The sequence below is a fragment of the Phocoena sinus genome, chromosome 3, assembly GCF_008692025.1.
Source record: "Phocoena sinus isolate mPhoSin1 chromosome 3, mPhoSin1.pri, whole genome shotgun sequence".
Taxonomy (NCBI): domain Eukaryota; kingdom Metazoa; phylum Chordata; class Mammalia; order Artiodactyla; family Phocoenidae; genus Phocoena; species Phocoena sinus.
Window position 1 is genome coordinate 7333889 of NC_045765.1, and position 25266 is coordinate 7359154.

Here is a 25266-nt window from a genome sequence, read left to right on the forward strand (position 1 = left end):
GGACACTGGGATTAACAAGCGATGACACCATTGTAAAGATGTAATAATTCATTTGTGGTCAGAAGGAGCCTGAGAATAAAGAGAGCCTGGCCCAAGCTGGAGGTCAGGGCAGGCCTCTTAGAGCAGGTGATTGGCAAGCCAAGACCTGAAGAAGAGAAGGGATAAACAGGCTGCACTCATTTCCTAAGGCTGCTGCAATAAATTACTGCAGAGTGGGTGCCTTGAGACAGAAATGGATTCTCTCTCAGTGCTGGAAGTTAAAAGTCCAACATCAAGGTATCAGCAGAGCTATGCTCTCTCTGAAGGCTCTAGGGGAGAGGGGAGAATCATGCCTTGTCTCTTTCCTAGCTTCTGGTGGTTACTGGTCTTCTTTGTTGTTTTGGTTTTTTTTTTTTTTGCGGTACACGGGCCTCTCACTGTTGTGGCCTCTCCCGTGGCGGAGCACAGGCTCCGGACGCGCAGGCTCAGCGGCCATGGCTCACGGGCCTAGCCGCTCTGCGGCATGTGGGATCTTCCCGGACCGGGGCACGAACCCGTGTCCCCTGCATCGGCAGGCCCACTCTCAACCGCTGCGCCACCAGGGAAGCCCTGGCCTTCTTGGTTTTGCACAAAGCTGCATCACCCCAATCTTGGCCTCCATGGTCACATGACTTTCTTCCTCTGTGTCTGTCTGCATCTCTCTTCTCTAAAGACATCAGTCATATTGGATTCAGGACCCACCCTAATTCAGTATGATCTCATATTAACTAATTACATCTGCAAAGTACCCTATTTCCAAATAAGGTCACAACCTCAAGGACCTGGGGTTTGGATTTCAACATATCTTCTGTGGAGAAACAATACAGCCCACAAGGCAGGACAGCCGGTGACAGTCATTGTTATTTGGAATCTGAGGTGGTGGCCCCAGGCCAATCCAGACAAGCCTGGGGTGGCCCTGTGGGGGTGCCTGGCATCTGGTTTGTTTAAGGTAGTGGGACCTTGCAGGAGGAGGAGGGAAGAGAGGAGAAGGGGTTCAAAGAGCAGAGTCAGTACCTTTGGAGGTACAGACTGGGCTCCAGCCCTACACCAGGCTCCAAGGAGTCCGCCGCAATTCAGGCAGAGACTATCTGGGAACATGGAGCGAAGGACCCCGGGTTCCAGCTGCATCTGGGATGTCTCCTGTCTTCACCTGGGCAATGGTTACATTTCCGGCACTAATACAGTAGCCACTGGCCACATGTGGCTCTTGAAATGTGTCCAATTCAAATTGAGGCGTTCTATGGTTGTAAAAAAAAACACATGAACTATATCAGATTTTGAGAACAGTACCCCCCAAAAAGGTAAACTAGCTCATTAATAATTTTTTATACTTGTTACATGATCGTAGTTTGTGTATAGTGGCTTAAGTACAAAGTATTATTAAAATTAGTCACCTATTTCTTGTAATTTTTTTTTGGAGATAGAATTGACATATAACATTGTATTCATTTTAAGTATACAACAGAATGATTTGCTGTATGTATATGCTCTGAAATGTTCACCACAATCAGTTTGTTTAACATCCATCACCACACATAGTTTGATTTATTTTTCTTGTGACGAGAATTTTCAAGATCTGCTCTCTTAGCAACATTCACATGCAAAATACAGTATTATTAACTATAATCACCGTGCTGTACATGACATTCCCATGACTTATTTGTCTTATAATTGGAAGTTCGTACCTTTGACTCTGTTCACTGATTTCATCCACCACTCACCGTCTCTGGCAACCATCTATCTGTTCTCTGTATCTGCAAGTTTGTTTTTTTAAGATTCCACATGTAAGTGAGATCCTGCAGTATCTGTCTCTGTCTGACTTAGTTCCTTCTTTTTGTGATTGAGTAACATTTATATACACACACACACACACACACACACACACACACACACACACACTTTTTTTTTTTTTTGCCACGCCACTTGGCATGCAGGATCTTAGTTCCCCCACCAGGGCTCGAACCCGTGCCCCCTGCTGTGGAGGCACAGAGTCCTAACCACTGGACCACCAGGGAATTCCCCTATATCACATTTTCTTTATCCATTCATCCACTGGTAGACATTTAGGTTGCTTGCTTCCACATCCTGGCTATTGTAAGTAACCCTGTAATAAACATGGGAGTGCACATATCTTTTTGAGATAGTGATATCATTTCCTTCAGATAAATACCCAGAAGTAGAATTGCTGGATATATGATAGTCCTATTTTTAATTCTTTGAAGAACCACCATACAGTTTTCCATAGTGGCTGCACCAGTCTTACATTCCCACCAACAGTGTTGAAGGGTTCCCTTTTCTCCACACCCTCACCAACACTTGTTATCTCTTGTCTTTTTGATAATAGTCATTCTAACACCTGTTAGAACTATTATCATAGTCATTGTGGTTTTGATTTGCATTTCTCTGATGATTAGTGATGTCAAGCACCTTTTCATGTACCAGTTGGCCATCTGTATGTCTTCTTTGGAAGAATATCTATTCAGATCCTCTGCCTGTTACCAGAAAACCCGCCTCTTTGTGGGTGTCAAGCCAAAAGACACAACCACACCGAAGATAAGATAAGATAGGGTGAAGGAAGGATTTATTACTTGCAGCAAGTAAGGAGAACCCCGGGGATCTCTCCCAAAGCAGTGTCTCCCCAGGCAGTAAAATTGGGGACGTTTTAAGCTAAGATTATATGCATATCCATGAAGGGGTTTGAGCAGAGGAGAATTCAGCATAGAATTTGGACAAAGGTTGACAGAGTCCAAGCTTAAGTTGATGAAATCAAGAGGGTCAGAAAAGGTCAACATCATCATTCCTTAGGTTCTAGTTGATCTGGTGACTGAGCCCTTGAGGGGAGTTTGAATTGTGCAAAACAGCTCAAGGGAGTGCTTCAAGCTACTCTTTACCACTGAAACAGAACTGGAAGTCTTTACAACGGATTTATTATCTTTGCTACTGTTACTTCTCTTGCCTGATAACAGTGGTTCATTCCTGCATTCTTTTGTTCCCTTAAGATCATTAACTACTGAGACTCATTCAAGGGCAAGCCCTGTGGCCGGCCTTAGATCATAAAATGGCTTAGGCAAAAAATGGCTTCTCTTATGTCAAAAAGGTATATCTGGTTCTTTTCTTCCAGGGACCCTTACCCTATCTGCTTACATGCCCACTTTTTAAAAAAAATTTATTTATTTATTTGGCTGCGTCAGGTCTTAGTTGCGGCACACGGCGTCTTCGTTTTGGCACGTGGGCTCTTCCTTACGCGCACAGGCTTCTCTCTAGTTGTGGCACACAGGCTCTAGAGCGCGGGCTCAGTAGTTGTGCACAGGCTTTGTTGCCCCACAGCGTGTGGGATCTTAGTTCCCCGACCAGGGATTGAACCCACGTCCCCTGCACTGGAAGGCAGATTCTTAACCACTGGACCACCAGGAAAGTCCCCCATGCCCACTTTTTTTTTTTTTTTTTTTTTTGCTGTATGTGGGCCTCTCACCATTGTGGCCTCTCCCGTTGCAGGGCACAGGCTCCGGACGCGCAGGCTCAGCGGCCATGGCTTACGGGCCCAGCCGCTCTGCGGCACGTGGGATCCTCCCGGACCGGGGCACGAACCCGAATCAGCAGGCGGACTCTCAACCACTGCACCACCAGGGAAGCCCCCCCATGCCCACTTTTTAATTGAACTAGCTGTATTTTTTTTACATGGCTACTAGAATATTGAAAAATGTACCTCATGTTATGTTTCTATTAAACAGTGCTGCTCTAGATTTTTTTGTGTGTGGTGGAAATGTTCATGAAAATAATTTTATAAATAGGTTCTTCCAGCTGTTGTGTGGGTTTGAGGGGTCAGAGATGGCATTCAGGAGGCCAGGAAGGATGCAACAGTGGTGGTGGGGGCCAGACCTCAGAGGGCAGTGGTGGGAATAAGAAAGACAATAAATAGCAGTAACAATTCAAAGTGAAGTGGTGGTTGCTGTGTTTTAAACCTTTTGCATATTCCTTTAATTCTTCTCCCAAACCCTAGGAAGTAGGCACTATTACTATCCCATTTGGCAGATGAAGAAACTGAGGTATAGAGAAGCAAGGTCACCTGTCTAAGACACCTGGCTGCAGCATCTGCCCATAACTATTGTGCTCCTTTGGGGACATGAGGACAATTGGGGACAGATTAGTAAGTGGACTGACAGACCCCCAGGAAGGAAGGCAATGAAGGCTGGGTGGGGAGAAGCCAAGGGCATAGGAGGAAAAGCCAGTGGGGGTGAAAAACCGAAACTGGGGAAACTGGGGAACATCCCAGGGGGGATACAGGTGGCAGCTGGATGCTGGGTGGGGACAGAGACCCAGGTGGGGAGCTGACATTGTGGCTGTACTTGTATGGAAGGCGAGTGAAGGGAAGAAATTGAAGGTCACACTGTGAATCACTGCCCTCCTCCAGGAAGGAACTGTTGCAGGAAGGGGGACCCCCTCCAGTGCCTGAGAGTGGGCTCTTGTCTAACACGGAAATGAATTGTCCTAAGGGACACACGTACTGACAAAGCAGAAGACTTTATTGGAAAGGGGCGCCCGGGTGGAGAGCAGCAGGGTAAGGGAACCCAGGAGAACTGCTCTGCCACGTGGCTCGCAGTCTTAGGTTTTATGGTAATGGAGTTAGTTTCCGGGTTGTCTCTGGCCAGTCATCTTGCTTGGCCCATATATAGTCTGACTCAAGGTCCTTTCTGGTGGCGCGTGCATCTCAGCCAAGACGGACCCTAGCGCGAAGGATCCTGGGAGGTCTGTAGGACAATATTATGGGCTGGCATCTCCTCCCTCCTTTTGGCCCCTCCCAAATTCTCCCAGTTAGTTTCGGCGGCAGCACCATATTCTTTATTGGGAGCTCCTGTTGTGAGACAACTCATGCAAGTGGTTAGCGTCCTGCCTGACCAAGGCGGGGGGTTTCGGTCAACAGCTGTGACCATGGTTGGGGCGGGGTTCAGCCAGCAAATCAAACAGAAGGGGTCACCTGGGGCCACCCCAGTCCATCTGTCCCCTGTGAAGCTATCAGCTCTCCTTCCACTCCACAAGTTGTTTGACAACTACCATATGCCAGGCCCCACGTTGAGTGTTGAGGAGGCAGCAGTGACCAAGATGGACAGAGATGCCTGCTCTAGTGATGTGGTGGGGACAGAGGTGATAAACATAAAAATTATACATATAAATATAAGATCAGTGCTGTGGTCTGAACATTTGTGTCCCCCCCAAAAAATTCACAGGTTGAAATCAAACCCGCTAGTGTGATGGTATTAGGAGGAGGGGCCTTTGGGAGGTGATTAGGTTTAGATGAGGATATGAGGGTGGAGCCCCCCCAATGGGATTAAAAAGAGGGAAGAGACACGAGATATCTCTCTGTATAATGCACCAAGGAAAGGCTATGTGAGGACTTTGCTAGGAATAGGGCCCTCACCATGTACTAATGTTATAGCAGTCCAAGCTGACTCAGACAATCAGGTTATGATAACTGCTCTGGAAAAAAAAAAAAAAAGCAGGGAAGGGGGAAGGATCCCAAGGGTAGGGGTGGGGTGGAATTTTGAAGGTGGTCACACTGCAGGGGTGACATTTGAATAGTCCTGAAAGAGGTTGAGGGACAGCCATGCAGATATCTCAGGGAAGAGAGGTCTAGGCAGAGGCAACAGCAAGTGCAAAGGTGAGGTGGATTGGTACCTGTTGAATTTGAGGAAGGAGGCAGGTGTGTGGTTGAAGGGAAGTGAATGAGGGGAGAACCCAAGGTGAGAAAGTCAGGGAGGTGACTGTACTTTTGTGTCTTCTTCACATTGCATGCCCTCGTCTAAAGCCTTCATCCAACTTCCTTCTGCCTGCTGAGGATAGAGCCCGTGGGCTGGCCACTAGAGGGCACCCTCTGTGTGGTTCCCAGGGCACTCATCCTGCCTTTGAGGTCATGATTGGCTTTCTCTGAGCCCTAACTGGGTCTCAAATGCCTTGCTAAGCGCTTTACCAGAATGAACTCAGCTCGTCCTCCTAACATGCCTCTGAGTTAGATGCACTGAAAAATTTTTACAGCTTTTTTGACGTATAACTGACATACAACAAACCACACACTTTTAATGTGTACAATCCGTTGAGCTTTCACATGCTGGAAACCATCACCACAATCAAGACACTAAACACATCCCAAGCCCTTTTTTATCCCTCGCTCCCACCTCTCCCCCCCCCACCCCCAGGCAACCACTGATCTGCTTTCTATGACTATAGATGAGGTTGCATTTTCTGGAGTTTAAATAAATGGAACCAGCGAGTATATACTCTTCTTTTTTGTCTGGCTTCTTTCCCTCAGCAAAATTAGGAAGATTCGTGTATGTTGTTGCGTGTACTTGAGCCCTTCTGCTCCTGGGGAAACTAAAGCACGTAGGGGTGTGGCTTGAAGGGGGAGTTTGGGGGAGTGGGTGTCACGCACAGGTTGGGCCCCCGACCGAGGCAGGTCTTGGGTGCGCAGCCCGCAGAGCAGCGCTCTGATCCTGTGGCGGACGTGGGCAAGTGCAAACCGCGTAGGGGTCCCGCCTGGGGGTCAGTCCCCCAGCGCACGGAGGGGGCGGGGCCGGGAGGGGCGGGGCCGGAACCGGCGAGGGGCGGGGCCTGGCGCGGGGCTTCCCGGCTCTGGGGCCTCCGATAAGGACCTCTAGGGGCTCGGCCGCGCCTGGCTCTGCGATAAGGCGGGCGGTGGAGGGGGTCGCGGGGCGCAGCAGGGAGGCGCGGCGTCAGGAAGTCACAGCGCAGCCACACGGGACTGGGGCTGGGGACCCAGGCTGGGGGCCGGGCTTGGGCGGGGCGTCCGGCTGTGTCACGCCCGCCTCCCTCCCGGGGCCAGGGCCGCTAAAATGGCGGCGGCGGCGGCGGTGACACCGTCCCGCACAGGGCCCGGGGGCCTAGTCGCCGTGTTGGGGGCCCACTAGCGCCTTCCTGGGCGCCCGCGTCCTGGCCGCGTCCTGGCCCCTGGGGCGCTCGAGCGCGGCCCCTGTGGCCCTCGGTCAGCCCTCCCGGCGCGCCCATGAACTCCGTGTCGCCGGCCGCAGCTCAGTACCGGAGCGGCAGCCAGGAGGACGCGCGCAGCCCCGAGGGCCGCAGGCCACGGCGCCCCCGAACCCCGGACCCCAACGGCCTGGGGCCCTCCGGAGCCAGCGGCCCCGCTCTTGCGTCGTCCGGGACCGGCCCGGGGGAGCCGGACGAAGTGGACAAGTTTAAAGCGAAGTTCCTGACAGCCTGGAACAACGTCAAGTACGGTGAGGAGGGGGCGGGCCCCGGGGTTGGGTTCTGAGATGGGAGCGAGCTGAGGGTTCAGGCGGGCTGGGGACTTGGAGGTCGGTGGGAGTCAAGGAGAACCAGACCCTGCGCCTGTCAAGTATTCCACCCTTTGTTCCCCTCCCGTGAGTCACCTGTGGGTAGGTCCCCCGCCCTGCCCTGCCCAGAGCGGGCCGCTGGCTGGCAGGTCCAAAGGGGAATGTGTTTACAAGCCTCAGTCGATTCCCCGTGTGACCTTGGGCAAGGTTTTCTGTTTCCCTGTGCCTCCATTTTCCTTCTCTGTAAAATGGGTAATCAGACGTGCTTTGATTCATCCCGAATTAACGGCAGACATGAATGTGGCTGTTACTAGGGGCTCCGCCTCCATCCAGGAGAAGTGTAGCACGGATTCCCCAGAGCCTTCCCTGAGATAGGAACTAGGATATCCCCATCACACAGATGGGAGAATTTAAGCGCTGTTGCTGCCCTGTTAGGTTGCGTGTCTGCCAAGCAAGTGCTTCATCTTGCTGGACACTGCCCCATGTCTCCCCAGGTTGGGCAGTCAAAAGCCGGACCAGCTTTAGCAAGATCTCTAGCGTCCATCTCTGTGGCCGCCGCTACCGCTTCGAGGGCGAGGGTGAGCTGGTGGCCCCTGGCTAGGGTTGGAGGAGTCCCCCAGGGGTGTTTCTGGTGGCAACTGACAAGCCTGCTCTTGTAGGTGACATCCAGCGTTTCCAGCGGGACTTTGTATCTCGCCTATGGTTTACATACCGCCGGGACTTCCCACCTCTCGCCGGGGGCTGCCTGACCTCCGACTGTGGCTGGGGATGCATGTTACGGAGTGGGCAGATGATGCTAGCTCAGGGGCTGCTGCTGCACTTCCTGCCCAGAGGTGAGCGGTGGAGGGGGAAGGGCACAGTAGGAGCCTAGCGCCCACCACAGGTCAGCAGTGTTAGAACTGTTTGTAAACAAAGAGTTTAAAGTCGTGTTAGAATTGTGTGTAAAGTAAGCTTGTGGGGGGGCGGGGAGTGAGAGTCGTTTAGAAAATAAGTTGAAGGAATGTGAAAATTGTAGTTAAACACGGCATCTCTGGAGCAGTAGAGTTGTGTGTAAATCATGGATAGTGGGAACTGTGCCCCACCCCCCTACACCATTGCCATTTGACTCTTAACTCCATCCCTACCAGATTGGACGTGGTCCCTGGGCGCAGGCCTGGGTCCCCCTGAGCCATCGAGGTTGGCCTCTCCCAACCGGTACCGTGGGCCTGCCCACTGGATGCCTCCGCGCTGGGCCCAGGCTGCCCCTGAGCCGGAGCAGGAGCGCCGGCACCGGCAGATTGTATCCTGGTTCGCTGACCATCCCCGGGCCCCCTTCGGCCTACACCGGCTGGTGGAGCTTGGGCAGAGCTCGGGCAAGAAGGCGGGTGACTGGTATGGGCCGTCCCTGGTGGCGCACATACTCAGGTGAGGACCGCTGCAGGGGACACGGGAGCTACTGGGTACCCCCAGGAGCTCAGGCCTTTCCTCCCATCCCCAGGAAAGCTGTGGAGAGCTGCTCAGAGGTCACCCGCCTGGTGGTGTACGTTTCTCAGGACTGCACAGGTAAGGGGCTGGGAGCCAAGGTCACAGGGTTCTCACCCTGAGCCAGTCACTACCTCAGCTGCCTCTTAGGACCCACATTCCTCAGATGCTGAAACAAGTTCTGCGGCAGAGGGACCCTTGGAAAGGATTTGAGGCCCACACTGGGTGGGGGTGCTCAGGATTCCTTCCCTCCCTCTGGAACCAGGAGAGGAGACTTCAGGGGCTTCTCCCTGAGTGATAGAATAAAAGACACAAGGAATTCCTCTCACAGGTCCAACTCGCTCTTACTGTGTAAACAGGTCCAACATGTACGAAAGTTGGGTCTCTGCCTCACAGGGTTGTCATGAGGATTAAGTGAGTCAGTGATAAAAGTAAAACCCTTAGGATAGCGCTTCTCACTTAGTAAGTATTCACTAAATCTTAACTATTCTTGTTATTATTCCCTCGAAAACAGTTCAGGAGAGCTTTTTTCTTAGCCTGTTAGGGCTGCTGTAACAAAAATACCATAGACCAGGGACTTACCTGGCGGTCCAGTGGTTAGGACTCGGCGCTTTCACTGCCGGGGCCCTGGTCGATCCCCGGTCAGGGACTAATATCCCACAAGCTGCGCGGCATGGCCAAAAAACCAAAACAGCACACCAAAAACCATAGACTGGGTGGCTTGTGAACAACAGGAATTTATTTTTCATAATTCTGGAGGCTGGGAAGTCCAAGAACAAGGCACTGGCAGTTTTCGTGTCTGTTGGGAGCCCACTTCCTGGTTCATTTTGCTGTGTCTTCAGGTAGCAAAAGGGGCAAGCGAGCTCTCTGGGGTCCCTTTTGTAAGGGCAGTGATTTCACTCCTGACCTAATCCCCTCCCAAAGGCCCCACTTCCTAATTCCATCACCTTGCGGAGTAAGATTTCAACATAAGAATTTAGAGGGGGGCACAAGGATTCAGACCGTAGCAGCTGCCTCCGGAAAGGGTTGAATGCACTTTTCTGGGAGCCAGGAGGGGGCTCACATAGCCACAAGGGAGGAGGCGGGAGAGGAGAAACCAGCAGACGGGACTTGAGGAGGGACACACAGGAACTTTCAGCTGACTGGCGGATTGCTCAGCGCTCCCATTTCCATCTTAGAAACCCAGGCGCCGAGTCGGGGAGGACTAGAGGCACTCTGGGCTGCGGGGAAGGCTCTCCAACTCCTCCTAGCTTTACACTGTTTGTCTCAGTCTCAGGACGTCAGTTGCCCTCTCTGTTGCCCTCTCTGTAAAATGGGGATTCCACACATGCCTGGAGGCCCAGGGATTGTCTGAGGGAGCTTGGGGTGGGGGGACACGGGAAAGGTGTTTTTCTGCCGATGACAGGAGTGTCATCCCAAGAGGTTGCTCAGGCAGGGTTGGTCCCCTGAGGATGGAGGACCATACTCTGAGGCTCGAAGGGCCGGAGAGAATGTGACCTGCTGCCCTGTCCTTCCAGTGTACAAGGCGGATGTGGCACGCCTGGTGGCCAGGCCAGACCCCACAGCTGAGTGGAAATCCGTGGTCATCCTGGTGCCAGTGCGGCTGGGTGGTGAGACTCTCAACCCCGTGTACGTGCCCTGCATGAAGGTAGGTTCTACCAGATTCTACCATGCCTCCCCCCAGGAGCCCTGCAGACTTTTTCAGCTTGGGTTAGGTGTTTATGCTTCCTTCATCTCTTCATCGGTTTATCCAGTAGTTACGGAGCGCCAATTATGTGCCAAGAACTGTCCCAGCTGCTGGGGATTCAGAGGTGAACAGGCAACAACTGATGCCCTCTGGGAACAGACGTTCTAATGGGGGAATAACAGGCAGTGTATGTGGAACCAAATTGACAGCTGTGGTGTTACAACTCGGACTCTAAAGGAACCAAAATTAACACGATGAGGGGCAGATGCGGGTGGCTGCACAGCCTAGGAAAGCCCCTCTCTAGTCAGAAGCAAGAGAGAAGCCAGAGGAGTGTTCTGGGCAAAAGGAACAGCAAGGCTGGAAAGACCCTGATGTGTTTATACCCGGAATAAAGGCCAAAGATCCCTCCACAGCCCACAGGGCCCTGTACCATCTGCCCACACTCTCCAACTCACTTCATTCTGCTCCAGCCACACAGGCCTCTTCACTGTTCTCAGAAGACACCTGCCTCAGAGCCTTTGCACTTGCTGTTCCCATCACTTGGAGCACTCTTTCCCAAGATGCACTCTTTTTTTTTTTTTTTAACATCTTTATTGGAGTATAATTTCTTTACAATGGTGTTAGTTTCTGGTCTATAACAAAGTGAATCAGCTATACATATCCCAAGATGCTCTCTTAACTCTTAACTCTTTGCTAAAACATCATCTCTCAGTGAGGCCTTTTCCTGATCCCCCTGTTTAAAATTGCAAAGCCTTCTTCCCGCCTTTATTCTTTCTCCAGTGTTACCGCCTTGTGACACGTGACGTAACTTGCTCATCTTGTCCCTTGTTCTCCCGCACTAGAACATCAGCTGCATAAGGGCAGGGTTTTGTCTATCTTGGTCACTGCTACCCCCCAGGGCCCAGCACAGGCTTGGGTTTGCACACATTGGGCCTTTGCTATGCATTTGTTGACAGTGCTTACAATGCTCACTGACAGCACCTGCTGTGGGTCCTTTACCTTCACCCACTTTCTTCCCTGCAGGAGCTCCTGCGTTCAGAGCTGTGCCTTGGCATCATGGGGGGCAAGCCACGCCACTCGCTGTACTTCATTGGCTATCAGGGTAGGCCCACCCCATCCTGCTTCATCCCATCCCACCTTACCCTCTTCCACCCCTGCTCACGCTTCCTCCCCTGCAGATGACTTCCTCCTCTACCTGGACCCTCACTACTGCCAGCCCACTGTGGATGTCAGCCAGGCCGACTTCCCCCTAGAGGTGAGCTGGGATCCCCAGGGTGGGGTTGGAGGCCTGTGGAGGGTTCCCCCCGAGCCTCCCTTGTTTGTCTGCCCCAGTCCTTCCATTGCACCTCACCCCGCAAGATGGCCTTTGCCAAGATGGACCCGAGCTGTACTGTGGGGTTCTATGCTGGAGACAGGAAGGAGTTTGAGACGCTCTGCTCAGAGCTGACCAGGGTGAGCAAGGCATGCTGGAGGGTGGGAGGCAAAGGGCAGGGCGAGGGTAGAAGAGGAACAGAGGCTTTGAGGCCAGCAGACCTGGCAAGGCCACATCCAGGCTATGTTGTTAAGATTATTATCCCGACCACAAGCTGCAAAAGCCCAGCTCTAATTAGAGCAAAAAGAGGCATGAAATGAAAAATTTAAGGGGACAGCTGCTTCCAGGGGGTCAAGTGGTAGGACCCTGCCATGTGCTCATCACTGAGCCAATCACTATAGCCAGGGCACAGAAGGTGCTGATTGGCTGGCCTGCATCACTGCCCTGGAGGGATGGGAGTTGAGTTCAGGAAGCACCTGATAAATATACCTGTTAAGATAATTACACCTACTAGGATAATTAACATGGCTTGGGGGCTGAGCTCTTCTCTCTCCTCCCACCAGGTCCTCAGCTCCTCCTCAGCCACAGAGCGATACCCCATGTTCACCCTGGTTGAGGGCCATGCTCAGGACCACAGCCTGGACGACCTCTGCTCCCAGCCCTCCCAACCCACACTGCGGCTTCCTCGCACAGGCCGGCTCCTCAAGGCTAAACGCCCAAGCTCTGAGGACTTTGTGTTTTTATAAAGGGAGGGGATGAGGGAGAAGACACGACCCTATTTATTTTTTTATTTATGTCACTTTGGGTGTGGGAGCTTGAACTCCCCTCCCTGACAAGTGCAGCTGAGAGCAGTCCAGGAAGCCTCCGGGCTGGGGCCATTCAGCCAGGAACAGAGCCCGCACACCTGCCTCCCACCAGCTGGGCCCTCCTCACCAGGCAGGGAGGGAGGGCCCCCGGGCACCCACTCAGGGCCTGACTCAGTACTGTAGTTTGCACTGGACCGTCCATGCCCCTCACCGGTCCCAACGCCCCCATCCTGCCAAGGGCTGGTGGGAGGGAGGCGGGGCTGTGACCAATGGGGGCTAATAAAGCCGTTTGACTTGACCTTGGCTATGGCTGGGCCCAGCATTTGAGGGACGGGGCTCAGGGTATGTCTCGAGGTGAGGTTCCAAGTCATCCGGGGAAGCTTACTGAGTAGGCCTCAGCTTTCACATATCTTAAGATGGGAAGACTCCCTTGCCCACAGGTAGATGTGAGGGTCTATACAGTCGATAAGAGGGGGCTTGATTGACGGGGAGGAGTCCCAAGGCCCCTGCAGGCTCCCTTGAGCTCAGGGGTGGCTCTTAGGCCCCTGCCGCTTCCTCCGTTGCCGGCCCAGCTGGCGGAAGTGCAGCCGTTTGGGGTTGAGGCCAAAGGCCTGCAGTCTCTGGCGGCTGAACTCACATCCACCAAGTGTTACTGTGGGGCCCAGGAGACGTGCCTTCTTGCCCCTCCTCTGCCTCTGGGGGGCCAGTTTCTCGGTGGGTGTCGCAGGGGCTGCCTCTTCCTGTACTGGGGGGCTCTCAGGCTGGGGCCACTTCCCACAGGCCCCATCGGGTGCCAGCAGCTGCCCCTGTGGGCCAGCTTTGTCTCTCTGTGGCTTCCCTGTGGCTTCCGTGGGCATCTCTGTCCTGGAGGAGGAAGGCGTGGCTCAGCCCAGGCCAGTCACAGTTAGGCTTTCCATCCCCCATTTTTACAGATGTGAAAAGGAGAGGCTCAGAATTCGGGGGCCTGGACTTCCTTGGCGGTCCAGTGGTTAAGACTCCGTGCCTCCACTGCAGGGGGCAGGGGTTCAGTCCCTCGTCGGGGAACTGAGATCCCATGTGCCGCGTGGCGCGGCCAAAAATAAAAAAAAATAAAACAATTCAGGGGCCTGCCTGGGACTCAAATGTGGGTCTAATGCAATACCAAGCTGGGATTTTTCTACAGAACTCTGAGGCTGGATTGCGTCACTGATAATTTTGAATGTTGAGCCTGGGCCTGCACTAAGCTCTTCACACAAATTAACTCATTTTAGCTTTCCATCAGCTCCGTGAGCTTTTATCACTACTCATTTATAGATCAGGAAATAACAGGCATAATAACAAGAGCTAATACCTATCCAGAACTTATTGTTTTAAGCACTGTGTGTGAATTAATTCACTTAATCCTCAAAAAAAAAAAGAAAAACCCAACAAGAAGTGAGCCATCTTTATCCCCATTTTATAAATAAGGAAGCAGGCCCAGAGAGGGAAAGTGACTTGCCCAATGTCACACAGCTACAGCCCAGCCAGGACTTGACACCCAGGTATCAGAAGGGAAACCCCATTCCCAAGGTCATGTGACAGATGGCTGACAGAGCATGACTCAAACCTGGGCCTGGCAGGCTCCCAAGCCCACCCACCCCCTACAACCAACAATACTTACTCCTCTGGGCAGAGTGACTTGAAGATCTGCCTCTTTTTCCATACGTTCTGGGCCTTCTGGCTGTACGCCCTCCTGTCCTGCAGCTCCTCCTGCTCCGACCTGCAGGCCGCTGGGTGCTCTGGGAGTTGCTCATGCTTGCCTTCAGCCTGCCCGCCCCTCCCCCCCCCCCCCCCCCCCCCCCCCCCCCCCCCCGGGCACCTGGCCCAGCCCCACCCCGTCACCTGTACATGCAGGTCTTCTTCAGGGAGCACCATCGGTTCAGCTCCTTGTCATCGGCAGTGAGGATCTGCAAGGGCAGGGAGAGTGGGGTCCTGCTCGTGAGCCCCAGGGGGCCCTGACTCTTAAGCCTTAGTCACCTCATGGGTCAAAGCAGGGTAATGCCAGTTCCACCCAGCAGAAATGTCATGATGGTGAGAAAGAACTGATTTCTGCAGAGGCTAATTGATTTTTTTGTTGTTGGGGGCATCAGATGGGGAAACTGAGGCTCAGAGAGGGGATCCTTGCCCCAAGTCACATGGCCAGGAAGTGGCTACTCTCAGATTACAATTTGGGCCCTTGAGCCCTGACCCCATGCACTGTGGTCCCAGCAGCCTCAGACCAGGGCAGGGGTCTCCATGCCACTGACTGGGTTTGCTAATTACAGATGAGGCCCAGGTTCCTCACTTATGAGTTGGGCACCCCCTTAGAACCTACTGGAAGGTCATCAGGAAGATGAAGTGAATGCAGATGTTATAAGCTCAATAAACATCGTCTATTTTTGCTGTCAAGCATCCATAGCCATTGTGGCTAAGGCGCAAGTGACATTCAAAGCATATTTTTTTCACATCCACGTCCATGAGGTGGGGCTGCTATGAGGCCCATTTTACAGACGGGGAAACAGAGGCTCTAGTCACATGTCCAAGGTTATACAGCTGGTGAACGGCTGAGCCAGGATTTGAACCTGTGTCAAGTCTTAAGGGTCGCCCTGCTGCTGACATACGGTAACAGAATTAAAACTAATATTTACTGGGGCCTGCCGTGGGCAAAGCACTGTTTGAGCCCCGGCCTCACAGAAACCCTTTGAGGCAGGTAATGTTATTAGTACTGTCATTAGCACTATTATTCCTGTTGTTTTCGAGATGAGGAAACAGGCCACGTCACAGCACAGATGGCTCCAGGCTCCCCCTTGCCTAGCAGGTGCCCCCAGGGTCCCACCTCCTCGGTGCTGAGCCCGAAGTCGCAGGGCACCACCATGCGGTACTTGAAGCGACAGGGCAGGTCATCGATGATGTCCTCGTAGTCCAGCTGGTAATACTCGTCCAGGTACTCCTCGAATGTCTTGTCCCCTGAGCGGGGACAGAGCCAGGCTGCCGGGGTGTGCCGGGCCCTGTGGAGCCCCTGCCTGCCCACGGCCGCCCACCCGGGCCTCACCAGGGTCAAACACAGGCTTCTCCTGCTCCACGGCTGTGGCGAAGGGCGACTTTCGCTTCTTCTTGCCCAACGAAGGAGCCTTGCGCTGCTTCTTCTGAGGCTGGCTGGGGTCATAGTCGGCATCCATCTGCCGGGATGCGCAGGTCAGGCCTGCCCTTGCGGTCCTCGGGACCCTCTGAGGACCCCCAGATCCCCGCGCCCAGGGCACCTACATTGAAGTCGGGGTCCTCGCAGTGCGGCTCCTGCTGGCTCCAAGCTCCACCCTGCTCCGGCCCAGCCCACGTGTCCCAGTTCCAGTCGTCTGATTCCAGAGGACAGGCAGGCAGGGATGGGCCGGGGGGTCATGTCAGGCCAAGCAGCCCCCACCCCCAGCCCACTGCCCCAAGTGACCTCACCTTCAAGCCCTTCCTCTTCCTCAAACTGTGGCTTCTCCTCCTCCATGGTTCCGTAGTACTGGTCCCCGAAGCACTTCTGCAGGGTCGGGGCCAGGAGGGTGAGCAGGGCCCACTCCCCCCAGATGGCAGCACTCCTGCACCTTAAATGGCCTTGCAGCACCCCCCTCAGCTCCTGATGTCGGGGGAACCCTGTGTGTCTGGGCTCCTCCACACCCACTTTTGGCTCATCTTGCCCCCTTGACCCCCCTGCTCTCTGCCCCCTGTTCCACTGGCTGGCAAAGGCAGATATTGCTAACCGTGCCATTTATAAGCACCTACTACATGCTGGACGCTGGGCTGCATCTCACTGTGTTCTCACAAGCTCCCCAAGAGACAGAAACTACTGCCAAATATTGAGAAGCTGAAGCTCAGGAGTGAGAAGCTTCTAGAAAGTGAAGGCTGAACACTGACCACACAGCACCCACCCACTCCAGTTTTCACCTGGCCCACCTATGCATCCTTAGTCTCCTTTCTTGACCTCCCAGGCTTAGTCAGGGGCAGCTTTGCGGTGCCCGTGGTCCCCACTGTTCTCCCATCCAGCCCTCATCGCCTGTTCCAGTGGCCTGAAGCTGTGTTTCCCCAAATACAACAATAAACACTAACGGCTCAATAAATGAGTTTAAAGGAAATACCAGGACCCACAGTTCCTTGAGCATTTACCAAGTTAATTAACATTTAGTATTCCTCTCAGGCTATCTTTACAACAGCCCTGACATAAATGCTGCAGTTAGACCCACTTTATAGACAGAGACACAGGGTCAGAGAGGTCAAGTCACTTTTCTGAGGCCACACAGCCAGGAAGGGACTGCTGATTCCAGAGCCACGCTCTGAGCAGTTGGCTGCACAGCCGGGCTGGGGCTCTGGGGCCACACCTGCATGAGCTGGTCGTGCTGGGCGGGGTCAAAGTCGTCCTCGAGGTCCTGCTCCTCAAAGCCCAGTGTCTCGTTGCCTGTGACCTGCCGCAGCCTCTCCAGCTTGGCCAGAATCTCCTTCCTCTTCAGGTTTTTCAGCTGCTTGAGTTCCTCCTGCTTCCTCGCTTTCTCCTGCAGGCGGCAGTTCACGGGAGAGGGAGGGTATGGGCTCCCCCCTGCCCCCTGCAGGCTGGGCCCCGCCTCCTCACAGCACACCGCCCCAACAGACACTCACCCTCCTCTTCCGCTCCCGCGTCTCTTCCCTCCTCTCCTTCCTGCGCTCGTCCTTTTGGCGCACGGAGGATGTGATGTTCCGAGGATAGGTCTTGACCTGTGGGCAGCAGAGATGATTCCAGGCTCTCCCGGCCTAGACCCTGCGGGCCAGGTCCTCCCTGGAGCTGGCACTGGCCACCCACCGAGGCAGAGTCTGGCTCCTCGAAGCGGAAGTTATACTTGTGCTCAAAGTCCTCCTGTTTCTTCAGAAACAGCTCACCCTCGTCTGAGGAGTCGTCCACGGCCAGCTGGACCGGGGGGCCAGGGACCCTGAGGGATGAGATGGGATGGGACTGGGAGCGTCAGCCGAGCTCCTGCACTCCTGTGTACCAGCATATTAACTCATTTAATCCTCACAAGAACCCTCTGCTAGGGTGCCACCGTTACCCCCATTTACAGATGGGAAAACCGAGGCATGGAAATCCAGTGGCAGGGCCCCCTGGCTCCAGAGCCCACACTCTGCAGCTTTTCCTCAAGAAAGGCTAACTCTGGGGAATTCCCTGGTGGTCCAGTAGTTAAGACTCACACTTCCACTGCAGGGGCCATAGGTTCAATCCCTGGTTGGGGAACTAAGATCCTGCATGCCACACAGCACAGCCAAAAAGAAAAAGAAAAGGGCTTCCCTGGTGGCGCAGTGGTTGAGAGTCCGCCTGCCGATGCGGGGGACACGGGTTCGTGCCCCGGTCCGGGAAGATCCCACATGCCGCGGAGCGGCTGGGCCCGTAAGCCATGGCCTCTGAGCCTGCGCGTCCGGAGCCTGTGCTCCGCAACAGGAGAGGCCACAACAGTGAGAGGCCCGCGTACCGCAAAAAAAAAAAAGAAAAAGAAAAGAAAAGAAAAAGGCTAACTCTACTACCATCTATGTGAAAAAGTGTAAACGCCTGGTGCCTTTTCCTTTCTGGCCAGTGCTGGCTCCAGGCCCCTGGGGGACATGGCTACTCACCCTTCTTCTCCTTCTTCCTCTTCCTCATCTCCTTCCTCCTCGTAGCGTTTGTTGAGGATGTAATCCCGCAGGAAGCGCTCCCCCTCATCTAGCTCTGGGTTGTTCCAATATTCCTTGAGGTGAGTCTAGGGGTGAAGGGGGTGGGTAACAGGACCCGGATCAGGGACAGGGAAGGAGCACAGATGTGGGCACCCAGTGGATTTGGTGACTGCAGCTTCACAGCCAGCCTAGGAAGTAGGTGGGCTAATCCTCATCTTATAGATGTAGAAGCTGAGGCCCAGAGAGGGACACACCCCATCTTTAGAGAATGTGCTCCTGGCTACCGTCTCAAGGGCCGGTTTCCAGGGAAAGGTTGGATGGAAGCAGACCAGGTAGTTTAGTGGGTCAGTGACCATGAATGCGAACTCACCAGTTCTTTCAGGGTGTCGGGGTTCTGAATCTCCTTCTGCCCCTTCAGCCACTCAATGTAATCAGCATCCTCCTGGGCCTGGGGGGAAGGCCAGCGCTGAGGGTCTGTGGGAGCCCTGGGGCCCCCTCTCTGCCACCAGCCCCCATCTAGCTGGGCCCCAGCACCCACCTTCTCCTCTCTGCTTTTAGCACGTTTCTGCAGCAACCCGGAGCTACCTTCGCCGGCACTGTCCTCGTCCTCACTGTCCTCCACAAATGCCCGGAAGCTGCCCGTGCGAGAGAACAAGCCTCAGGACGGGTGGGCTGGCCCTGCCCGCTGCCCCAAGACAAGCCCCGTCTACTAATCCCTGAGCTCGTCCTGACAAGCCCAGAGCTGTGCTGTGACATAGAGCCCATGACCAACCCCATGTCACAGATGCAGAAACCGAGGCCCGGAGCTAGCAAGCGATGTGCCCAAGGGCACACAGCCATTAAGTGACAGAGCTGGATTTGAACCCAGGCCCGCCCAACCTCAGCGCCTCAACTCCTTTCCACCTGGCCACTCAGCCAGCCCCAGGGTTCACCTTTCCTTCAGCTGTTTCTGTTCTTCCACATAACTTTTCAATGAGGTCTGCTGCAGAGAGAGTGACATGGGCCTCAGGCCCAGCCCTGAGGCTTCAAGCGCCCCCAAGCCCCCCACCCAGCCTCCACCCCACTCACCTGAAGTCTCTGATTGGAGGCCTCCCCATCTGAATTCTCCTCATCAATATATTTGCTGTGTGAAGAAGGAAGAAGGCTTCAGAATAGACTCCCCATGGCCTGTCTGTCCCCATGGGGTAGGGGGCTGTTAAGAGCAACAGCTGGTGGAGGGGGCAGTGGGGTGCAGGCAGGCTCCTGCTCTCCAGGGTTCCCTCAACTCTGGTGAGTCACTGGCTTCTTCCCACCCCTGCCCCTAAGTGCCTGATGTGTCCACCTGCCCTGGGAAGGTGGGAGCAGAGGAGTCAGGCTTTCTCCTTACCCTCCCTTCTCCAAGATAACCTTCCTCTCGTAGTCCTTCAGGTACATGGGCTGCACCTTCTTTTGTTTCTCTTCAGCTGCTGGCTCCTCCTTACTGTCTGAGGACGATGCTGCGGGGACACCAGAAGACACCTGCCATCATCCACATCCACAAACCCCTTCCTCCCCCAGGCAGAGAGCAAGACTATGCTGGGCCAGAGTCAGACCTAGGTTTCAAATCCCCGAGCCACTAGTTCCCAGCTATCAAAGAGGCATCACACTTGCTATGACCTGGAAGTACCTGGCAGTGATCATTCAGTGAATAATTCACACTCAGAACAGGGCCAAGCACACAGCCGTTATTAGTGACAACAGGTCTTAACCTAAGACACTCTGCTAAGCGGTGTTTTTGTTTTGTTTTTTTTGCCTTGCCGCGTGGCATGCCGGATCTTAGTTCCCCCAAGCAGGGACTGAACCCATGCCCCCTGCAGTAGAAGAATGGAGTCTTAACCACTGGACTGCCAGGGAAGTCCCTTTGCTAATCAGTTTTGATGTGTGTGGAGATCCATTAAACAGTCACAACCGCCTACAAAGCAATGAGGAATCTGGGCCTCAGTAGAAGTAGCCCCAGACCTGTTCTCTGATAGAAGGTGGCATCTTTCTGATAGATGCGCGGATCCTTCTTCTTCAGTAAGGAGAGGGTCCTGTAAAAGTCACGCTCCTGCTGAGTGTCAAATTCCTAGGGCAGGAAAAGGGGTGGGGACAGACTTCAGAAAGGGGCTGTGATGGGGGCAGTAAGCAACAGGGGCAGGTGGGCTGAGAGTGTGTGGGAATTAGTGTGCATAGAGGGGTATATGTTAGGAGGAAGGAAGCGGGGGAATCCGGCTGGGTAGAGGCAGGTGGGGGTGGAGGGCTGGATCTGAATTGTGGGGAGTGGTCAATTAGGTGGAGGAAGGAGAGGGGCCCTCTTGGGGGTGGGCCACACATAGGTACGGGATATGAGACAGAGGAAGGTAGCAGGCAAGGGGGTGGGTGGTACTTTCTGGTATCAACAAGGGATGGACAACCTAGGGGCAAGTGGGCAGAGGGCACATCAGAACAGCGAGGAAGGGCTGGACTGCTCAGTGAGGCTGGGAAGATCAGGGCTGATATGGGGAAAAGCTGGGTGCCGCATGTGGCAGAGGGATGCCCCATTCTGGGGACAGAGGCAGACACGGAGAAACGGTTAAACTGTTAGGGACGAAAATGTGGACAGAGGGTTCACACCTCACAGATCAAGATGGGCAGGTAGATCCGAGGTAGGGGAGAGGAAGTAGGGGAGATCTGCCCACTCCCTGGGTATGGGAAGGGCGCTGTCTGTCCCTCATGGAAATGGGGGGTGGGAGATGGACGCTCCCGTACGGCGCGATGGGGTTGGAGGTTAGCCGCCCCCTATAAGTCCGGGCCGGGATGCGGTGTGGGGCTTGGACACCTCCTGCAAGTCCGGGAGAGAGGCGGGGAAGCTCACCACGCGCTCGTCGTCGGAGTCAGACTCGGAGCTGGAGTCGCCGCAGCTGTCCCTATCCCCATAGCGATCTTTCACTGTGGGGCACAGATGGGATCCCCCCCAGCTCAGGCTGGGGGAGCAGATCAACCCCCACTTCCCGACCGCCCTGCACGCGCCGGCGCCCAGCGCGCATGCGCCCCGCACTCACGCCGCTGCAGCTCCTCGCGCTCCCGGTAGCGGCCGTACCGCGCGGCGAACGCCGCGTTCACCCGCAGGGGTGACGACCCGCGCGGCTCCGGCATGGCGGCTCTACGATCCACTGCGCACGCGTGCGAAGAGGCTCCACCCACCCCCCCCGGAGGCGGGGCTACTCACTAGCGAGCTTTAAATGGGGCGGAACCTCATGGGCCGCACCTAATCCGCCCCCGGTCCTTCCGGGATCCCTTGCCCTGTGACCGCAGTCCCCGCCCATGGGCCACGCCTCTGCGGGGAAGGCTGCAGCCACCGCCCACCCGACTCCCCCACCCGCCGGGGCTCCCGACACCCAGCTGACATCTGGGGGCCCTTTCTCCACTCGCGGTTTCCTGCCTCCCTTCCGTTCCGACAGCGCAAACCGCTGCCCCACCCAGCTCACTCACCGTGGCGCCCTGGGAATTACCACTCTCTCCCCTCCCCCAAAGCATCCAGGATCCGCGACCCCGGTGCCCACTCCCACAAACATCCTGAACACGCGAGTTTCCATCGCAGCCTCAAAAATCAGAAGCCACCGGCGCTGTGATCATGCACAAGTCTTAATTTAATGGGTAAAAACATTAAATTACACACACAACAATTTCTTCCATAAATCATAATAAATAGACTTTTTTTTTTCTTTAACGCTGTACAAGGGACTGGAAACCAAGCTTTCAACAAAATATGAATGAACTCATACTACCCTTTTATTGATTTGGAACACTCCCCCCTCCCCCATGCCGGAAAGCAGTGTGCACACTTGAGGTCTCTCTCTGGGTACAGCCAGCCAAGGTCGACAGGTTCCAGGAGCCTTGGAAGCGATGACCTCACTCTAGGGCTGGGGCTTTAAACGCTCTGCCCTTGGGACTCGTCTGTAGCCCCAGCAGTCGGGGCGTGGAGGAAACCGAACCGTTTAGGTGGCTGTTGCCTGCAGGAGCCCTTCTCTGCCCAACACACCAAAAGGGGTGAGAAAAAAAAATGAGAAATGTACCTCAAACACACACACCCCAGAAATCAACACCAACAAGCCACAAACTGGTGCCCCTCGGCAGTGGGCAGGAGGAAGAAAGGGAGAAAGTGTTTCTTCCCTCCTCTTCTGACACAGAACCCAGCCGGGTCCTGCTGCCGGAGTGGGTGGCCCCAGGTCACAGTGGTGCCACCGTATGCCACTGCAGTATGTCCATGAGATCCTTAGCGCCTCTCCCCCTTGCCAGCTCCAGAGGTGTGAGCCCCCTGGCGTCCCTGTGATGAAGATCGGACTCGGCAGCCAGGAAGCCGACCACAGCCGTGTGGCCCTCTCTCACTGCCAGATGGATGGGGAGGGCCCCGGTGCCATCAGGTGCATTGACATCAGCGCCATGCTCCACCAACACTTTCAGGGTGTCAAGGAATCCAGTGCGTGCTGCATCATGGGCTGGAGTGGTGCCGGAAGCATCCTGGACATTGGGGCTGGCACCTTGCTTCAGGAGCTCCACGGCGATGGTGGGGCTGCCAAACATCATGACCTGTTCGGGGGGTAGAGGGTGAGGGGGTCTCCGAAGGAGGAGGTCCAGGAAAATGGGTGATTGCAGAGAGGGGCATTCAGGAGTAGAGAATGCCAGAGACGAGGTCCTCTAGCGAACGAGAAACTTCAGGGAACATAAACTCCCAGGCAGCTGTTGAGACCCCATAGAAGATGATCTGGGAATAAGGACCCTCAAAAAACTGGCCACCCCCGCCCCAAGGATAATACACTCCCCCTAGGGTATAGCCCCATGGAAACTTTCAAGGAACCTGAGACCCTCCCCCAAGGAACCAGAGACACTTCTCTCCACAGATGGGAAATCATCAGGAAATATGAAACCCCCGCCAGGAAACAGACCTCAGAGAACAGCCCCCTCAAGGGAAAGGAGATGGCCAGTGAATTTGAAACTCCATCTCCAAGGAATTTCCCCCTCTCATATAGTGAGGATGCTCCCAAAGGTACCTGACCCTCTCAAGAAATGGGGTTCCCCTTTTGTAAATGTCCCCAAGGGAAGAGGGACTCCCATGCAATCTGTAACTATTCCCTTATTGGGATCTCCCCAATAATATGCCAATATGAAAATCCCGCGGGAATGGAGATTCCCCGACCCCCCAGAAACTGGATACCTCTCAGAGAACCCCCCCAGAAAATGGGGACACCCTGGAAACATGAATCCTTTTTTCCTGCGGTCGGATCCTCCATGCAAGCTCCAAGAAACCGGAGCCGTCCTCATGAAACCGGGATCCAAAGAAGCTGAACCCTCACCCAAGGAATACGAACTTCTCCAGGGAAACTGAATCCTCCGCAATCATAGAACGAGGAATACTCCAAAGATGGAAAGTTCTCCCCTCCCCCAACCTAACCCCATCCACCACCCACCTAAGAAAGGGGACATCAGGGAGCCAAGTCTGCCCAGCGATGGAGGAACAGACCCCAGTCGGCTACCAACGGGAACAAGGAGAGAAGAGGGAAGGTATCTGGGGTCCCGATCCTCGCCCCGCTCCCCGCCTCGCCCTCGCTGCGGGAGGGCCGGGCCTCACCTGCAGCGCCGTCTTGCCAAAGCGGTTCAGGGCGTCGGGGTGCACCAGCTCGCGGTGCAGAAGGCGGCGCACCTCCTGCACGTCTCCCCGGGCCGCCGCCCCGCTCAGCCGGTCGCCGGCGCGGACCTCCTCCAGCAGCATGTCGATATTTGCGGCCTGCGAAGCCCCCCGCCCCACCCCGACGCGGTCAGTGCGGGGGAGCCCACCGACGCTGGCCCGAACAACCCTCCCACAGCGTCCCCGGCCTGCGCGAGGCTCCTGGTCCGACTCGCCAGTCCGGGGCTCCTGCGCGACCCCCGCCCTCCCGGCCGGCTCCTCCCCCTATCGGCCGGTGGGCCCGGGCCCAACCCTCCGAGGCCCGCAGCGCCCGGCCCGGCGCCCGCCCCTTGGGGGCCGGGTCTCCCCCAACTCACCCTCCCTCCTCCTCGACGGGCGGGGTCTGTTCTGAGCAGACGCCGACGCCGCAGCCGAGCCGGCCGCCAGGGGGCGGAGCCAACGCGCTCAGGGTCCCGCCCCCGAACGCCGCGGATTCGTTTTCTTAAGAACTAGCTAGGTTGTAGCCCAGCTGCATTGCCCGGCTCTGGACCCTATAGTGCCCCGCCCACTCGGCCAGCGCAGCCAATGGCCACGCGTCGCCAGGGAGGCTGTGCACACGGGCGTGGGCGGGTCCGCTTCTGATTGGGCGAACTGCGGCGACCGGTAGACCGCCGGCAATGGCGGGGTTTTCGGTTTTTCAAATGCGCCGGGCGGGCGGGAAAGAGGGCCGGTTTAACTGACCCAGGGGAGAAAGGTCAGGAGCAGAGTAGCACGGGCCGCTCCGGGACCTCGGCACCTCCGAGGGAAAGGGAGGCAGGGCTGGGGCCGCCCTGTTCGGAGTTCTACCGTGCGATAAGTATTTATTAGCTCTTACTGTGCTGAGCGCTTTGATTCATTCACTCTCTGTGTGCAGGAACCGTTCTCTGTGTGCAGGAACCCGGCGCTGGGGAGCGCACATTCAAGCAACTTAATAATTTTAGATAGTCTTAAGCACGGTGAAGAAAATAAAACGTGGAAACGGGGTGGATGAGGAAGGAATCACATTCGGCTCAGTTGGGGCCAGCCGGGGCACAGCAAGTGCAAGGGCGTGGAGGAAAGTTCACGCTGCAGGTGCCACGTGGGTAAGCCTGGGAGGCGAGAGTCGCGGTCGGAGGCTCTTAACAGAGACCTTCAAACATTTACGGAGCACCTACTGTGTACTAGGCGGCCAAGTGGAGAGCAAGCTGGGTGCCTCCTGCTGCAGGACGCCTACCGTTTAGGGCTGGAGAAGACAATAATTACATATTTTCAGAATGGTATACACTGTGGAGCTGACAAATCGGGATAAGTAATAGTCTCTTGGGAAAAGAAGGCCGTTGAAAGAGAGAGGTCAGAGAGGGCCACCCTGA

General features: G+C 55.1%; 3 protein-coding genes across 8 annotated transcripts; 1 reads left to right on the top strand and 2 right to left on the bottom strand.

Moving 5' to 3' along the window:
- Positions 1–6661: 6661 nt before the first annotated feature.
- ATG4D (autophagy related 4D cysteine peptidase) lies at positions 6662–12886 on the top strand. 3 transcript variants are annotated; one of them, XM_032627249.1, is made up of 10 exons: positions 6664–7265; positions 7817–7900; positions 7982–8155; positions 8450–8726; positions 8800–8864; positions 10301–10431; positions 11494–11572; positions 11649–11725; positions 11803–11922; positions 12346–12886. In XM_032627249.1, exons 1-10 carry the CDS (start codon positions 7034–7036, stop codon positions 12526–12528), a joined length of 1422 nt encoding a protein of 473 aa, XP_032483140.1. In that variant the 5' UTR covers positions 6664–7033; the 3' UTR covers positions 12529–12886. The 3 variants fall into 3 exon arrangements, with proteins under 3 accessions (XP_032483142.1, XP_032483140.1, XP_032483141.1); XM_032627251.1 differs by lacking the exon at positions 11803–11922 and having other exon boundaries at positions 6662–7265; XM_032627250.1 differs by lacking the exon at positions 7817–7900.
- Positions 10466–21408, bottom strand: KRI1 (KRI1 homolog). 4 transcript variants are annotated; one of them, XM_032627245.1, is made up of 19 exons: positions 21276–21408; positions 21089–21162; positions 20215–20320; positions 19604–19712; positions 19306–19360; positions 19170–19219; positions 18776–18872; positions 18608–18685; positions 18199–18323; positions 17399–17525; positions 17218–17313; positions 16944–17114; positions 16033–16108; positions 15850–15938; positions 15638–15764; positions 15422–15552; positions 14449–14513; positions 14228–14326; positions 10466–13452 (listed from the first exon to the last, which is right to left on the bottom strand). In XM_032627245.1, exons 1-19 carry the CDS (start codon positions 21367–21369, stop codon positions 13113–13115), a joined length of 2109 nt encoding a protein of 702 aa, XP_032483136.1. In that variant the 5' UTR covers positions 21370–21408; the 3' UTR covers positions 10466–13112. The 4 variants fall into 4 exon arrangements, with proteins under 4 accessions (XP_032483136.1, XP_032483137.1, XP_032483139.1 ...); XM_032627246.1 differs by having other exon boundaries at positions 13035–13452; positions 19170–19216; XM_032627248.1 differs by having other exon boundaries at positions 13035–13452; positions 14228–14336.
- A 434-nt stretch (positions 21409–21842) lies between these two features.
- Positions 21843–24377, bottom strand: CDKN2D (cyclin dependent kinase inhibitor 2D). The gene is made up of 3 exons (XM_032629058.1): positions 24256–24377; positions 23843–23998; positions 21843–22803 (listed from the first exon to the last, which is right to left on the bottom strand). The coding sequence occupies exons 2-3, from the start codon at positions 23981–23983 to the stop codon at positions 22444–22446; spliced, it is 501 nt and encodes a 166-aa protein (XP_032484949.1). The 5' UTR covers positions 23984–23998; positions 24256–24377; the 3' UTR covers positions 21843–22443.
- Positions 24378–25266: the final 889 nt, after the last annotated feature.